The sequence below is a fragment of the Eutrema salsugineum genome, unplaced genomic scaffold, assembly GCF_000478725.1.
Source record: "Eutrema salsugineum unplaced genomic scaffold, Eutsalg1_0 scaffold_16, whole genome shotgun sequence".
Taxonomy (NCBI): domain Eukaryota; kingdom Viridiplantae; phylum Streptophyta; class Magnoliopsida; order Brassicales; family Brassicaceae; genus Eutrema; species Eutrema salsugineum.
In genome coordinates this window covers 1,384,846-1,400,963 of record NW_006256858.1, presented here as the reverse complement: position 1 = coordinate 1,400,963, position 16,118 = coordinate 1,384,846, and the positions used below count along the sequence as shown (strand labels likewise).

At 34.7% G+C, this 16,118-nt stretch overlaps 3 protein-coding genes across 4 annotated transcripts; 1 reads left to right on the top strand and 2 right to left on the bottom strand.

Moving 5' to 3' along the window:
• The first annotated feature begins 2,787 nt into the window (after positions 1 to 2,787).
• On the top strand, positions 2,788 to 4,343 carry LOC18021695 (zinc finger A20 and AN1 domain-containing stress-associated protein 6). 2 transcript variants are annotated; one of them, XM_006403703.2, is made up of 2 exons: positions 2,788 to 3,142; positions 3,412 to 4,343. In XM_006403703.2, the coding sequence occupies exon 2, from the start codon at positions 3,452 to 3,454 to the stop codon at positions 3,992 to 3,994; it is 543 nt and encodes a 180-aa protein (XP_006403766.1). In that variant the 5' UTR covers positions 2,788 to 3,142; positions 3,412 to 3,451; the 3' UTR covers positions 3,995 to 4,343. The 2 variants fall into 2 exon arrangements, with proteins under 2 accessions (XP_006403766.1, XP_006403767.1); XM_006403704.2 differs by having other exon boundaries at positions 3,053 to 3,327.
• A 543-nt stretch (positions 4,344 to 4,886) lies between these two features.
• LOC18021693 (purple acid phosphatase 21) lies at positions 4,887 to 8,293 on the bottom strand. Its single transcript, XM_024157991.1, has 6 exons — positions 8,141 to 8,293; positions 7,432 to 7,723; positions 6,309 to 6,706; positions 5,930 to 6,103; positions 5,277 to 5,365; positions 4,887 to 5,091 (listed from the first exon to the last, which is right to left on the bottom strand). Exons 1-6 carry the CDS (start codon positions 8,291 to 8,293, stop codon positions 4,887 to 4,889), a joined length of 1,311 nt encoding a protein of 436 aa, XP_024013759.1.
• A 548-nt stretch (positions 8,294 to 8,841) lies between these two features.
• LOC112087859 (purple acid phosphatase 22) lies at positions 8,842 to 12,440 on the bottom strand. The gene is made up of 6 exons (XM_024157930.1): positions 12,238 to 12,440; positions 11,212 to 11,503; positions 10,118 to 10,512; positions 9,682 to 9,855; positions 9,429 to 9,517; positions 8,842 to 9,303 (listed from the first exon to the last, which is right to left on the bottom strand). The coding sequence occupies exons 1-6, from the start codon at positions 12,382 to 12,384 to the stop codon at positions 9,096 to 9,098; spliced, it is 1,305 nt and encodes a 434-aa protein (XP_024013698.1). The 5' UTR covers positions 12,385 to 12,440; the 3' UTR covers positions 8,842 to 9,095.
• Positions 12,441 to 16,118: the final 3,678 nt, after the last annotated feature.

Genomic DNA, 16,118 nt, shown 5'->3' with positions numbered 1-16,118 from the left:
ATTGACATCGCCAAAGCTTTTGATACTGTCCAATGGAGCTTTCTACTGAAAGTTCTTGCAGCCATGGGATTTTCGAACACATTCATCGACTGGATAAGGATATGTATTTCTACAGCTTCTTTTTCAGTACAAGTGAATGGGGAATTAGTGGGCTATTTTCAAAGTAATAGAGGACTGCGTCAAGGGTGTGCTTTATCTCCGTATCTATTCATTCTTTGTATGAATGTTCTATCCACCATGCTTGATAATGCAGCGAAAGAAAGACGATTTGGCTATCATCATAACTGTGAAAAAATAGGTCTGACGCACCTATGTTTTGCTGACGATTTATTGGTGTTTTGTGATGGTAGAGGCCAATCGATTGAGGGAATTATTGAGGTTTTTGCTCAGTTTGCAGCTGATTCGGGTCTTCAGATTAGTCTGCCGAAATCGTCAATCTTCTTAACAGGAATCTCTGAAGTTAATCAACAATTGATAACTGCTCGATTTCCGTTTGCTGTTGGTGTACTCCCTGTTCGCTATCTCGGACTGCCCCTGATGTCCAAAAAAATGACAAAAGAGGACTATGCACCTCTTGTGACGAGTATCCGACGACGCATAGGGTCTTGGACAGCTCGACAGCTCTGTTATGCAGGCCGATTACAGTTACTGCTATCTGTGATCTCTGGGCTAACAAACTTCTGGATATCAGCGTTCCGACTTCCGCGAAGCTGCATAAAAGAGGTGGAATCACTCTGCAATTCTTTTTTATGGTCAGGTCCTAGCCTAGATGCACGGAAAGCAAAAGTCTCTTGGACAGATGTGTGTAAGCCAAAGAAAGAAGGGGGGCTTGGTATTCAGTCATTGAGGGAAGCAAACAAAGTCTGTAGCCTCAAACTGGTCTGGAGACTTCTCTCGAATACGTCGTCTTTGTGGATGAAGTGGGCACAAACATACCTGTTCCGTGGTAAACCTTTCTGGGCTCTTACAGCTTCGCAATTACAGGGGTCCTGGATATGGCATCGTCTTTTAAAAGACAGAAATATGGCAAAACGCCTACATCGCATAAAGATAAATAATGGAGAGGAAACTTCCTTTTGGTTCGACAATTAGAGTGCGATGGGTAGGCTGATTGATATTACTGGTATCAATGGTTATACGACATTTGGTGTGCCGGCTTATGATTCGGTTGCATCGGTATGACGTAATCATCGGCGTAAATGACACATACGTACATCCCATAATCTCATTGAGGATGAGCTTGAAACTGCAGCTCTGAGCAGGAATAATGATGAAGATCAACATCTAATGGCAAATGCAGAATGGACAGTTCCGAGAAAAGTTTTCATCAAAACAAACGTTGCACATCATTCGAACAGCTGGAACAGTACAACAATGGAGCTCAGTGGTTTGGTTTAAGCGAGCAACACCAAAATATGCTTTTATAACATGGATGGCGATGCAGGACAGATTAACGACGGGAAATCGCATGGCGCAATGGAATAGAGGCATCTCCACTGCCTGTGTCTTTTGTTCGACCCCTGTGGAAACAAGATCACATCTGTTTTTTGAATGTAGTTTTTCGCAGCAAATATGGGATGACCTTGCTGGAGGATTACTCACCATACGGCATACACTCAAATGGGAGGAGATTGTAAGCCTATTCTCTTCAAATGTTTTGGAAAAAACCACTCTGTTCTTTGCACGCTACATTTTTCAAGCGACCCTGACTTGGATCTGGCAAGAACGAAATCAAAGACGACATGGTGATAACCCCACTTCGCCGCAGACACTGATAATGGGCATTGACAAGTTGATGAGGAATCGGTTAAGCTCACTGCGCATGGCTGGGGATCACAGCTATGAAGGAGGAATGGAGGCCTGGTTTGGCTCCCGTACATGACCGTATCACTCTGTTTCAAAGTCAATAAAAAATTGACCTGCGCTCTGCCTAGCAGCTTTTGATTTTATTTTTTACTCTTATCAAATTTTGATGTAAAGAAGAACTGGCTTTTTTGAAATATAATTTAACATATTTTCAAAAAAAAAAAAAGATTCAGTGGGAGATAATATCATACTATAATATTCAAAATCCAAATAAAATGCATGATTATCAACATCTTAGTGACAAAAAGAAAAGAAAGAAAATGCTTCAATAAAATTGTTGTGAAATAGAAATGCCATATTTTTACAAAACAAAAGAGTTTTGAACATTTACGAACGGAATCACCGGCAACCCAATAACCCTCATGTTGACTTGCAAACATCTAATCATATAAAATACAATCCGATATCATATGGGTGCTTTCACCTAGTGAAGATAATTAAAAAGAAAAGCGTAAAGACAAATTATTGTTCCCCTACTAATAAACATTCCTAACAATAATATCTTAGGGTATTTAATTCTAAACCAACCCAATCAATGGTTTGGCGTGTATCATTTCCCCCACTTGAAGCATCAAATTGATCAATTATTAGAGGTTTTGGAATTCCTCTCACTATATCAAATTTCTTTATTACTTGGACCGTCCAATTTTTTCTTCACACAAAAAGAAAAAAATCTTACTTGAAACGAGTGGTTGATTATATCCCAAGTTGACATAAAAAGAAGATAGATCCCAAGTGGTTCTTCCAAGGTTGACACGGTATGATTTTTTTTTTTTTTGAAACTCACACGGTGTAAAGTTTGACCCATCTAATGAGTTTTTTTTTTTTTTTTTTTTTTCTGGTAAGGAAACATACTTTTATTTTTGTAGGGGAAAAAAGTTACCAACCATAAAATTAAATAAAAAAATACTATATCAATCAATAAGTGACACCACCATGACGACATTTATTCACTAGTATAAGATTTGATCGTGGACTAGTGGCATTACGTGTATAAAATAGTTTACATTTATATGATATAGTTCATCTATAATTCGATATTAGTTGCAATAACTTTCTTTTCAGAAAAAGTAATCAAACTTTGGAAAATAAACGAAATACCGTTATTTCTATTTAAATTTCAGCTGCGTTGTCTCTGTTTCGCCGTTGTTTCCATCTTCTTCCTCTTTTTTCTCTCTCCTTTGGCTCTCTGTATATCTTCTTCTCTTCCCAATTCATTCGTTTTTGGAAAACAAGAAAAAATCAGTGAATCATCTTCTTCTTCTCTCAAGAACAGGTAAACACCATCTCTCTCCTCCACTCCTTCTTTTTCTCCTCTCTTCTCTGTATTATTATTATTATTATTATTATTTTTTCCTTCTTTTAAATAAACTTTCCTTCTCTTATATTTTTTCATTTCTGTTTGGTTGCCGAGAAAACGGAGGAAAAATCTTCTAAATTTTTCTCGGTGACCAGAATCCGGTTTGTGTTTTTCTGTTTTTCTCTTCTTTTTTAATCCTGCAGATTTGTTACTTTGTTTAATCAATTGTTTTCATTTCCAACCAGATTTTCGACGAACTTGATCGATTAATTCTCTCGAGAATCCATGGCGGAAGAGCATCGATGTCAGACGCCGGAAGGCCACCGTCTCTGTGCTAACAACTGCGGCTTCCTCGGCAGCTCCGCCACCATGAATCTCTGCTCCAATTGCTACGGCGATCTCTGCCTTAAGCAACAACAACAAACCTCCATGAAATCCACCGTCGAATCCTCCCTCTCCGCTTCCGCTTCCTCCTCCTCCGTATCTCCTCCGTCATCGGCGATCGCCTCCATCTCTTCTCCGATGATCCAACCTCTCGTCCAAAATCCCTCAGCTGAATTAGAGGTACCGGAGAAAAACACGCCGATGACGGTGACTCCGGCGCCGCCGCAGACGACGGCGGAGCAGCAGAAACGGCCGAATCGGTGCACGACGTGCAGGAAACGGGTCGGGTTAACCGGGTTCAAGTGCCGGTGCGGGACGACTTTTTGCGGGACCCACAGGTACCCGGAGATCCACGGATGCACCTTCGATTTCAAATCGGCCGGTCGCGAAGAGATCGCCAAGGCGAATCCGCTCGTTAAAGCGGCGAAGCTTCAGAAGATTTGATCGGAGCCGTTCGATGCGTTGACTTTTCGTCGTCTTCCGTTTAAAACGCGTCCGTCTTCACGAGAAATTCGGATGGCGTTAGAATGATCTCAACCGTTCATCATTGGGGTCATTATGTAAAAGATTATGTAATTTGCCAAGGGACGCGTGTCACGTTGTTTAGGATGGAGACGTTTTTCCCTCATCTTCCCAATTAATTTTCTTTTCCCCAGAAAAAGAAATACTAAGATTATTCGCGTTGGCTTTTCTTCTTTTTCCGGCATCTTGTGTGGCTTTTGCGTGTACAAAGTTATTCACAACACCCAAAGAAATACTCCTAAATAAATTTCTGTCTCCGTGCTTTTCCTTTTTTCTTTGGGTAACACTGATAGACTAATTACACACTTGAAATTGATAATTTTAAATCTTGGAATTAAAAGCTAATAACCATACAAAGACATTATATTGATAGGTTCTTACATTATGCTATATGGATGTGGAATGTCTTAAAATAATGATCCCTCCTTGAATGAGTATTGGTTTGTTAAGAATGTTGTCACCGGCGAAAAAAAATAGAGAAGGTTATTAGCCTCAATCTTCTTAATATACAAACAGTCCTGTAATAGAAATTCCCAACATATTCTTTAACGACTTAATACAGAATGTCTAACTATATATTTAAAATATTATAGTTCCGTGCTCAAGTTTATGAATTATGACAAACTATTGCTAGTATTCGACTACTATGTGATGGTAAACCATTTAAATTGAACGTAATATTCTGTGCGAAATCAAACTAAATAATTCTGTTTTATGAGTTGAGAGATTACTGCGACTGAATTTATTTTTTCTATGAACAAAGCCAAAAAAAAAGAAAGAGAGAAGCGTGTAAGATGTTTCATGGTATGGTGATTTAGAGCTCATTTCTAGAACGATTTCTAATACAATGTGATAATGTCCTAGGGCTATCGAACCATACTTGATCCGCAATAACGGAAAAGTTATCTTGATTTCTATGCCACGACCAATGTGCTCGTTTCTCGTTTATAATCCTCAATCTCCCATGTCCGAAACTCGATTCTCGGAATGCTGACAACCGTGAACGAGGCTTATAGAACCTGTAATTTCAAGTTAAAAATATCGGTTTAATCAATTCTGTTAATGACCAATATCTTTAATAAAAATGTAAAACCTTTTTTTGTTGAGAGCACAACATAAAACCATTTAAAAAAAAAAAAACGTTAACCCATTTAAAATGGGCGAAAAATATAAATTTTGGATTGAATAATGGGAGGTGACATACGAATAAGCAAGGCCTTCTCGATTGCCACCGTCGCCGATGGTTATGTACATTGGTCCACATTGGTTGGCCTTGTTCTTGTATACCGGCCTCTGCATCAGCCATAATTGCAATCAATCATAAAGTAAAACGCTCATTTTCTTAAAATTTATTATTTGTAAAACGATCATTTTCTTAAAATTTTATTATTTTGATGTAAATAACTAAGTACGAATATTTTTAAATATATCAAATACCGAAAAGAGAAAAAATTCCTATATACAAATTGATCTTTATATATAGGATGTTTTCTCAGAACCAAGTTTATTGACAATCGGTTCTTAAAGTAATTGACAATTTTTTTTTTAGTCGCTGATTTTAGTTTCGATTTAAGACATCGTATATAACTTTTTAATAACAAAACATATGCGTGTAAGCATAGGAATTCTTAACTGCAAAGCACTATGATTATTCAATAAATCGTAATAAAAGTAGTTTTCATTTTCTTAAAAAAGTTTTGATTTAACCTAAAACATGTAGAATGACAATCTTCATTATGAAATTTTGAGGAAGCTTATATATAAAATTTTGTGGCAGCCTGCATGTCATTCCGCTGGTTAATTATTTTTTTAAAATTTAAGGAAAATTTTAAAAATGTGGAGGTACTTAGTACTTACAAAACGTTCGTAGGTATGAATGTGGCCGGCAAAAACGATGTCGACATGGGAAAGAAAGAACAAACGCTCCATGGCCTTTCTCATACTCTCTCCTTCACCTTCATGCGCCTTGTTCGTGCTATACCACGGCGTGTGCATCACCACCACCAACCACGGCGTCGTTTTACGATCAACCTCCCTCACACAAAAAAAAAAAGATTCTTATTTTCAAAAACTAATAGAAGAAATAGCTGAAATTAAATATCCCTTATAATGTGAAGTTTGGAATGACTATATTTAAAATGTTACTAACAAATAGTGTGAAGTTAGACCCATATAGATAAAGCATATATTCCAAGCTATGTTCATTTATATAATTATACCCCAACTATATACTTACCTTTTTTAAATCGGCTTGGAGCCACCGGTACTGATCAGATCGAGAGTCAAAATGGGTGTAAGAGCCAAGCATAACCGTGTGAACACCGGCTGTGTCAAAGGAGTAGTAAAGGTTGGAGTGAGAGAGGCTTTCGACATGAGGCATGAGCCATCGAGCATTGTATGCTTTAAAGCTTATGTGTTCCTCAACGATTGGGTAAGACTCGATCTCGTGGTTTCCCTCAGTGACCATCCACGGTCGTGTACTAGCCAGGGTTTCCATGAGGCGTCCAAAAGAGTCCCAAAGTGGCTGGTGGGAATCCGCGTAGGAGAGGTCACCGGGAAGTAGGAAGACATCGAAATTCCGTTTATTAATCTGAGCTAATGTTCTCACCGTCCAATCACTTTGCCCTAGGTCACCTTCAGTTTTGACAACAAAAACCGGTATTTTGGTAAGTTAACTAGAAAAAACCGGGTTTTAACTGGCATGAACTAGAATCCAGCATAGTATAAAAAAGTGTCAAAATTGATCAACTCCAATCCAAGCTATCATTGATGTTTCATGATAAAATTTGATGGAACTAAGTAAAATATGTAAATTACGACTATTGTAAGAGGCGGCCGTTAGTGTCAGGAATTAGATTCACGTAAGTCATTTCGTACTGTATGATCGTTTAGGAAAAATTTCACTTCAACCACACTACTAAATGTTTGAATTAAAGCCAATTCATATACGAATAAACCATTTTGAAAACCCTATCAAACATATATGTATAAATCGACGAAAAATATATAAGAAAGATGCATGAGACATGTACAACTTTAAAAAAGCTTGAGATTTTGGCGTATACTTCTAAACAATCAAACCTCCAACGGGAAAGTTATGGACATGTATAAAAAGTGAACTATATGTTAAGATGTAACTTCCTGAACACGGTTTGCGTGTTATTGTTTAAACACATTTAATTAGCCCAATGTTTATATCTTTTGATAAGCATAACTTTTATATATATGAATATACATGGAAATATTCCGATGGATTAATCTCGTATGTTCCGGTTCGCCATTAGACATTCCATTGTAAATCTCCAGTACCAATAAATGACAAACAAACAAAAAAACGAGAAATGAAGAAGGGCTATTACCAGCGACGGCGAACTCGATCGGAAAAGTGGACGGAGGGGTTTTGAAAGAAAATTCCTCACCATGGCCGCCGCAACGGTAATAATAAATGGTGTTTGGTTGAAGAGGACCAATCTTGACATGGTGGATCTTGCCGGAGCTGTAGAAGAAGTGTCTATAAGAAGTGAATTCTCCGGCGGTTTTTCTGTCGTACACTTTTGGGTGTTTACCATACTCCACCATCGATGCCACGTTCATGTCGTCCGTTGTGTATGTTACTCTCATGTGATCCTTACCAGCCAATGATACGTGCACCTATGTATGTGTATAAATAATGTATATAGTCAACATTAACTAGTATAAATTAAACAAGTGTTAGTTCTTTCCTTGTCAACGATAGAAAATTCGAAACTAAACATAGGAACTTTCTGTACAGAGCAATAAACAACGAAAATAAAAGAATAGTATGTCAAAGAATGTAACAAGAAAAATAAGAGATTAGGCAATAGAATGTAAAAAGAAAAAGAAGAGAATGTGTGATAGTTTCAAAAACACATCAAATAGCCTCTTTTTGGATAGAATAAACATACTAACCTTGTTACAATAAATACATTGTCTCATGGGGTAGGCATCTCACACTCCACATATAAAAGGCTCGAAGATGAAATATTTACAAGAATTAAGACATTAAGAGACAGATCGAGGCATTGAGAGAGATTTAAGCTAATGAACCTGTTGAGGATGGGATTTTGGACGGTCGTTAGAGACGATGAAGTCTGGTCGAGGGGGTGGGCGGGTGAACTTCGAACCTCGATTATTAGCTTGAGATGCAAACGGAGAGAGGAAGAAGAGAGTAAAGCTAAGAAAGAGACCAAAGATTTTCATCTTCTTTTGTTTTAAAAGAGTTTAGGGTGAAGATGATGAAGTAGAAGATGTGATGAATTGATTAAATATCGAAGAGATAGGTGAATGTCCCAGGTTTCTCTTATACAAGTTGTCAAGTCACTCATTACGTTTTTTTTTTGTGTTTCTTTTATTTTTCTTAAAGATTTGCTTGCAGCTTTCTTTCATCTTCCAATATTTCTTAACGAAACAAAATTAAATAATTTAAAAAATAAAAACAAAACCAAAGCCAATGCTTGAGTTGGTAATGTTTTCTAACCTCCAGTAAGATTACAGATGTTTTTATTTTTTTCTATAAAAAATATGATGAAGTATATATATTTACCGGTGGAACTTTAACCAAAGAAAAAAAAAACCCCCGTGGATCCGACGCAAGAAAATAAAATATCTACCAGTCAGTAAAAAGTGGTTTTTTGGTTACCATATCTCTAATTTGAGCCAGCAAAATTACCTAATTAACAACAATCTTAATATTAGTTTCAGAAAAAAAGGGCATCGACGAATAGGAAAAGTCTTATTGACTGAAAGTGTAAGTATCCATCAGACATCGGTTGATAAAATCAAACAAAAAACATCAGACATTCATTAGTCCCACAAACTAACCAATGTTGGATCCTAAAACAAAGGCACGCAATACTTGAACAGAAAACTACCAATACATTCTTAAATACTAAAAAAAATCCCTGATAAAAGTGTAAGTTGCAGCAAAATGAATATTTGTCTACGAACGATCCAATTAATGAAGAAAAAAAAAAGAGTATATAATGTTTAATGCTATGATGATTTAGAGCTCATCATTGGAATGACTCGAAGGCCAACATGACGGTAATGTGCTAAGACTCTCGAGCCAGACTTCATCAGCAAGAAGTGAATTCGAATCATTGTTTCTATGCCACGACCAATGTGCTTTTTTCCCGTCCATAACCTTCAATCTCCCATGCCCAAAACTCGATTTTCGGAATACCGATAAAGGAGAAGACGGCTTCTTGAACCTGTCATTCATGTTATTAATTAGAAAATATATTAAAATCATTCAATAGTTAGTACCAATTAGCTAAATCCCCAAAATGTTAAGAAAACAAAAACCATTGAAATAAAAAGAAAGTATGTGACATACGATGAAGCAAGGCCTTCTCGGTTGCCTCCGTCACCAATGGTTATGTATATAGGCCCACATGGATCGGCCTTGTTGTTGTATACCCGCTTCTGCATCAATCACAATCCGGCCATCAATAATTTTATTTTATTTTAATTTTTTCCCTTAAATTTGTAAATTGAGTCGTCGACTTAGGTACTTATACCACAATAATTTAATGAAATTTTAATTAGAAACAAAAACTAACAAGATTAAATTTAAGGTTGGGACTTACGAAACGTTCGTAGGCATGAACATGGCCGGCAAATACGACGTCGACGCGAGCACTAAAGAGCAAAGATTCCATAGCTTCCCTCATGCTCTCTCCTTCACCTTCATGCGCCTCGTTCGTGTTGTACCACGGCGCGTGAACCAACACCACGATCCACGGCGTCATTTTCCGGTCAACCTTTATTTCAAAACAAAAAGTATATATATTCAGTTGTGGGAAATGTTGTTTTGTGAATATGTTTTGTCAGCTTAAGAAATATATTTAAATATACCAATTTTCTGTTTAATGTACCACACTAATTAAAACTGGTGTAATGTTTTAAAGCAAAATGACTTTTTGTGAAATTAAATAAACGATTATGTACTAGTTTAGCAATAAACGATATGTACTAGTTTAGCATTATTCCAAATTAAGTTGCATGCATTATCTCCCAACTAACCTTTGCTAGGTCGGCTTGGAGCCAATGATACTGATCAGAATCAGAATCAAAGTCGGTGTAAGAACCGAGCATAACCGTGTGGACACCGGCTACATCGAAAGAATAGTAAAGATTGGAGTCAGAGAGGCTCTCGGTGTGAGGCATGAGCCACCGTGCATTGTAGGACTTGAAGGTTGTGTGTTCAATGATTGGGAAGAATTCAATCTCGTGGTTTCCCTCAGTGACCATCCAAGGACGCTGGCTCGCGAGTGGCTCGACTAGGCGGCCAAAGGAATCCCAAAGTGGCTGGTGAGTGTCCGCGTAGGAGAGGTCTCCGGGAAGTAGAAAGACGTCATAGTCTTGACTCTTTATCTGAGATAATGTTGCTGCTGTCCATTCGGTTTGGCCTAGGTCGCCTTCAGTTTCACATCAAAAACCGGTTTTTTGTAAGTCGACATATAAAATTTGATCATCAACCGGAATGAACCGGAACCCAACATATATGGAGGTTTAAAAATAGACAATTAGATCTAATTTAACCCAACTTGTCAAAGATCGAGTTTTTTTGGTGCATCAGATACCAGTTCATTTTTCATGGATGAATTTATTTGGTCAATAAATACCTTAAACATATATATAGTTTAAAAGTAAAACTACTAGATTGCATACTTTTTTTTTAACAAAAATAAATTCGGTTAATTTATGAACCAATCCTAGCCATTAAGATTCAATATATAAATCAGCTGGATTAAATTCAGGTAACTCATTGATTGTATCATTTAGAAAAGACCTTAACCTAAACTCACTACTAAAAAAATTTTGAACTAAGCCAATTCATGCTAAACCTTTTCATAGACGTCTTATTACGTAAAATTATTAAATTCGAATTCTTAAATTTAATAAAAAATACTTTAAGAAAAAAAAATAGTTATATAGAGTTTCATATATTTGGCTGTATCCTCTTTACCCGGTTGAAATATCTTCATTAAAATATGTTTAATAATTCATTTTCTACTTTAGATAAGTACACTTTAAGATCATGCTCCTAAAGTCTCCTATTCCAATATAGATGATTTTTTTTTTTTTTTAAGAAAAGGATTTTGAGGGAACTTTACCTACGATGGCGAACTCGACCGGAAAAGTTGAGGGAGGAGTTTTGAAAGAAAATTCAGGACCGTTACAGCCGCAACGGTAGTAATAATTGGTGTTGGATTGGAGAGGACCGATCTTGACATGGTGGATCTTGCCGGAGCTGTAGAAGAAGTATTTGTAAGAAGTGGATTCTCCGGTGGCTTTTCCGTCGTACTTTCCTGGTTGCTTACCGTATTCCACCACCGACTCCACCTTCTTGTCTTCCGTTATGTACGTTACTCTCATGTGGTCCTTACCCGCCAATGATATGTGCACCTTTAATTTATCAAAGATTTAAAACCAACATAAAGATATTAAAGGGAAATTGTATGTCATCATTGAAAGCAAGAAATATTGAAAACGTTAATTTTTTTGCTGTTAGAAGTATTCACTGATAAGTATGAGCTTGTGCCAAACAAAGAATATGACAGAGCCAACAACGTAATGGGGGTCTCTGTCGTAAAATATAGGATGAATATGTGAAACATGGCAACAATAAAAGGAAATAATATGTGCTAGATAAATTAGAAATATTCACTAATTAACTAAGACGACAACAGAGACACAGAATTGAAAATAAGTACGATCGTCTGCAAAAGATTGAGATCCAAAAAAGTGAATATATAATGTAGATTAGTAAAATAAAAAAGCAATGTCGAAATCAACAAGAAAAATGGGGTAATCATCATAATAATCACTAAATATATATGGGAGGAAGGGAATCATTTCACTAAATATATATGTGAGGAAGGGAATCATTTCACTAAATATTCATTTCACTAAATATATATGTGAGGAAGCATTTTCACGTGAATGATTGAAGAACATAACCTAGGTGAGGAAGGGAATCAACCTACCTGAATACAAAATCCAATATTGGTCTTAATCAACAATAAACCTCACTTTCCGCATAAAAATTGAAGATGAAAATCATAGGAATGGAAAACACAGAAAATATTTGAATTGAAAATGATATGAATTTGTTGAGAAAGAGAGTTAAATCAAAGAACCTGTTGTGGATCCGATTTGGTGCGGCCATGAGGGACAAAGACGATGGGACGAGGTGGCTCGCGGCTGAGTTCCGGCACATTGGCTTGAGATAAGAACGGACAAAGGAACAATATAGTAAAACTAAGACAGAGACCAAAAAGTTTCATTTTATTGTCTAAAGACTTAAAGCTTTGTGAAGAAGAATGGATTATTATTGATGAGATCGGTTGACGTTTCAGGTGTGTTTATAACTTTTACATTTCGTTCGCCATCGCGTCAAGTTACTTCATTTCTTCTTCTTTTCAAAAAGAATCTTATATTTTTTTTTTGTTAGGTTTGCTTGCAGCTTTCTTTATCTTTCTTTGTTTAACGACAAATAATGAGAACTTGTTAAAAAAAAAAACAAATAATGAGAAGGTCAATGCATCGATATATATTTTTAAGTATAAGGTTTTTTTTGGTTAAAGATACTCCTAAAAGGTTTTTTTTTTCCTATAAGTTTTCGTAACCGTAAAGAACTAGACCCAAGGAAATAATAATAAATGAGATCTTTTACATGGAGAAGTATAGCGTCGTCCAAAAAAATCGTATATCTGTATGAAAAGTGGCAATCGATTTATTCGGTAAAAAAGCGTTAAGACGAAAACTAATTAACAGATGTCAACAGATGTTTGCAGTTTAATTAATTTTAACTAGATTTTACCCCGTGCAATACACGAGAATTTTGTTTTAATCAAAATTTGTAATATAATTTATGTTTTCTTTATAAATATCATTTTATAATAAGTGATATAAAAAAAAATTTGTGTATAGATATAATTTTTTTTAATTTTTTTCAGTATTATTATGATCACCATGATCATAAAAACATAATTTAACACGATTATTTTATTAATAAAAAAATCACTTTTATTATAAAAATATATTTCTAACTCGCTCATTTTATTAATCCAAAAAAACTATGATTATGAAACCATAATTCTAACTCGTCCGTTTTTTATTATTTTATAATATAAATATTTAATAATTTTGAAATAATTTTCTCTTAATATTTTGTCTGCTTTGATAGCCTATCCCGCATAAGACCATAATTATTAAAAAAATTTAACTTATCCCATCAAATTATTATATAATATTAATATTTATCTATTTCAATATGTGAAATTTTAATCTGATAAAATATGATTAAAAATATCAAATAAGATATTTGTTAATCATATGTGTTATTTTGAAAATCTTATTTAAATTTCAAATATTAAATTAAATCTAATCTATATTTAAGGAAGTTTATTTAAATTAATATCTATAAATTATAGATATAACCTAAATTTAAGAAAATTTTTAGTATCTAAATTAATATCTAATTTTTGGAATTAAATTTATATATATATATAATTTTTTTAAAAAAAAATTTGGGAGTGTTTGGAAGTAAGTACTAAACGTGCTTCTGTTTTAATAGAATATATTTAATTTTGTACTTACCATTTAATAGAAAAGGTATTAAGTAAGACATTTGATCGAACGTGTAACTTCCAGAACAATATATAAAATGAAACAATTGTATCTAGTAACTAGTAACATCGTGCAAGGGGTGTTTAGGACATGGACTTACACATTAAAGAGAAATACCTAAAGTTAATCATTTTGATATTAAATTTGAGTTATTAAGTTTACAAAATAAAATTGTGTTATTAATGGAAAACTCTAAAATAATAGCTATTAAGAAAAGTGGTCCATTTTTAGGTTCCAAAGTCGAATGGTGAGTCATAGAGATGAGCAAGAAGCCTCAAGGCCACATATCTACGAGTGATATGGTACTATCCGACGTCATTAATCGTTGTACTGATAGACTTTTTACTATAATGTTTTTTTTTGGCCGACTTTAAATCTTAATGCGGTCGTTTGAACACGGCATACCAATTTTTTTTTCTTTTTTGTGACTAGAAAGTTCGGAATTCAGACCATGTAATTAGTTTAGTTTTCTAAGGCATACCAAATTTTCACTCAATATGGAGGATTATTTAGAAAAACAGGAAATTTATATGTAGTCCATTTACATTATATATCTTCTTCTTTTTTTTCCGTCAAACATACGTTATATACCTAAATATTTTCTTGTGTTTCGTAATTAACGGCGACAATATTTATCCATAATGTGATGGTGACGTGTCAAACAATGAACAAGTAATTCGACGAAACGTGAGAAGATGTAGAAATCATGTCATGTCTCATGTGGCTATGTTGCTTAGTTAATATGGTACAAACGGATATGCTTTATGGATCTTTCGCAAATCCAAATCAAAAATATGAATCAATTCTCCATGTGTTACGTATATTAGATAAGCCCTGTACGGACGGTGGACTTTCGATTCTTTTTGGATTTTGAAAAAAAAAAGCATATACCATTTTTTCTAACTCGACATCCATTCTATAACTTTTGACAACATATATACTATTTATGTTAAAACATTTTAGCGGAGTATAAAATAGTGTTATTACTAATTCCACTATTTTTTATTTCTTAACATACGATATATATATATATATCAATTCTATTAATTTTTCAAAATTTAAAATGCCATATTTTCTGGATATACAACCATTAATCTGATCTAGCTGTATAAATAGATCTTAGTGAACAATTGTCAATAATGCCCCAGTGTAGGAATGGTTCATCTGGGTTGGCTATCTGAGAGTCCATAGGCCTATCAAACACTCTAACCCAAACTATAAGATATCCACAACCTTAAAAGAGATGTTAGAAGCCCAAATCGTCGACATACAATTGGTTCCTTTAGACCATTCTTTTATTGGTATAAAATATGTCGAAGCAATTATCGAGCTTTGTCAGTTGTTTAAATGTTTATCAAATTAATCAAAATATCAGTCGATGAAATGTTAACTGACATAAACGTCCTTAGTCTCTACCTAAGTATGCCGGCGGAAAAAATTATTAATTACAGAGAGTATTTGTGTGTTCACAGAGATGTAATAATAATTAGACACTAGTGAATGTGTACTTATCCATTCTTGTCCAAAAAAGAAAGGACGTAAAGGCTTAATTTTTTATATAGAATTCATGTCTGTGATTATTAAGAAATGAAAAAGATATGTCTAGTTTGTTCTTATCCTTGAATTAAAACGATTTAGATAAAGACATATCTCACCAGAAACACACGACTTATAATAATTCACCCTTTTTGCATTACATTCAATATATCGAAAATAAACTAATTTCTGTAGTCGATCACATTCGCATAATTGCATTATTAGCTGTCCGAGCTGTTTCGAAATAACGAAGAAACAAAGTTGGAAAGAATCTTGAACTAGTTAGTAGCCATTTTGTAAACAGTTAATTTACATACGTAGTAAATGTTAGAATTCTACATCAGAAGTTTAAAGAAATTAACACTAGTATATAAGGGACTTAGGTCTCTCCACTTATTGCCAATTGGTTTTAAGTTGAAAGTCCAGGAAACTTAACATGGTATTAGAGCCAGGTTTGTTGACCCAATAAAGATGGCCCAAAAAGGGTTAATTATCGGTCCTAAAGTGGGATTCGGTTCGAGATGGGCTGATAAGAGCCATCATCTCGAGAGAGCGTGTTAAAATCCCACATCGGAAATTTAATGGGATTAACACTAGTATATAAGGGACTTAGGCCTTATATATCCATCATACAAAAATATGGTGAATCTATCTACGTAAATTGAATTTATCCATGAACTTGGAGCCAAACAAGACGTAGTCTTTTTGTAACTGAGTAAACAAACAGAAATTAAATGTAAATGTTAACTGTTAATCAAATTTTGCTATTTGGCCACCCATTGATGTGTTAATTAGTAAAAAAGATCTAGATTTTAATTTTTATTTGCTTTGCGGATTAAACCCCAGTTATTAA

What these genes read in the sequence shown, in the direction of transcription:
- LOC112087859 (XM_024157930.1), bottom strand. Translation starts at nt 12,384, where the DNA reads ATGAAACTTTTTGGTCTCTGTCTTAGTTTTACTATATTGTTCCTTTGT. An exon ending in GGTCGAGTTCGCCATCGTAG is followed by an intron (nt 10,513 to 11,211) that starts GTAAAGTTCCCT and finishes GTGAAACTGAAG; the next exon opens with GCGACCTAGGCCAAACCGAA. An exon ending in TTCATGCCTACGAACGTTTC is followed by an intron (nt 9,518 to 9,681) that starts GTAAGTCCCAAC and finishes TGATTGATGCAG; the next exon opens with AAGCGGGTATACAACAACAA.
- LOC18021695 (XM_006403703.2), top strand. Translation starts at nt 3,452, where the DNA reads ATGGCGGAAGAGCATCGATGTCAGACGCCGGAAGGCCACCGTCTCTGT.
- LOC18021693 (XM_024157991.1), bottom strand. Translation starts at nt 8,293, where the DNA reads ATGAAAATCTTTGGTCTCTTTCTTAGCTTTACTCTCTTCTTCCTCTCT. An exon ending in GATCGAGTTCGCCGTCGCTG is followed by an intron (nt 6,707 to 7,431) that starts GTAATAGCCCTT and finishes TCAAAACTGAAG; the next exon opens with GTGACCTAGGGCAAAGTGAT. An exon ending in TTCATACCTACGAACGTTTT is followed by an intron (nt 5,366 to 5,929) that starts GTAAGTACTAAG and finishes TGGCTGATGCAG; the next exon opens with AGGCCGGTATACAAGAACAA.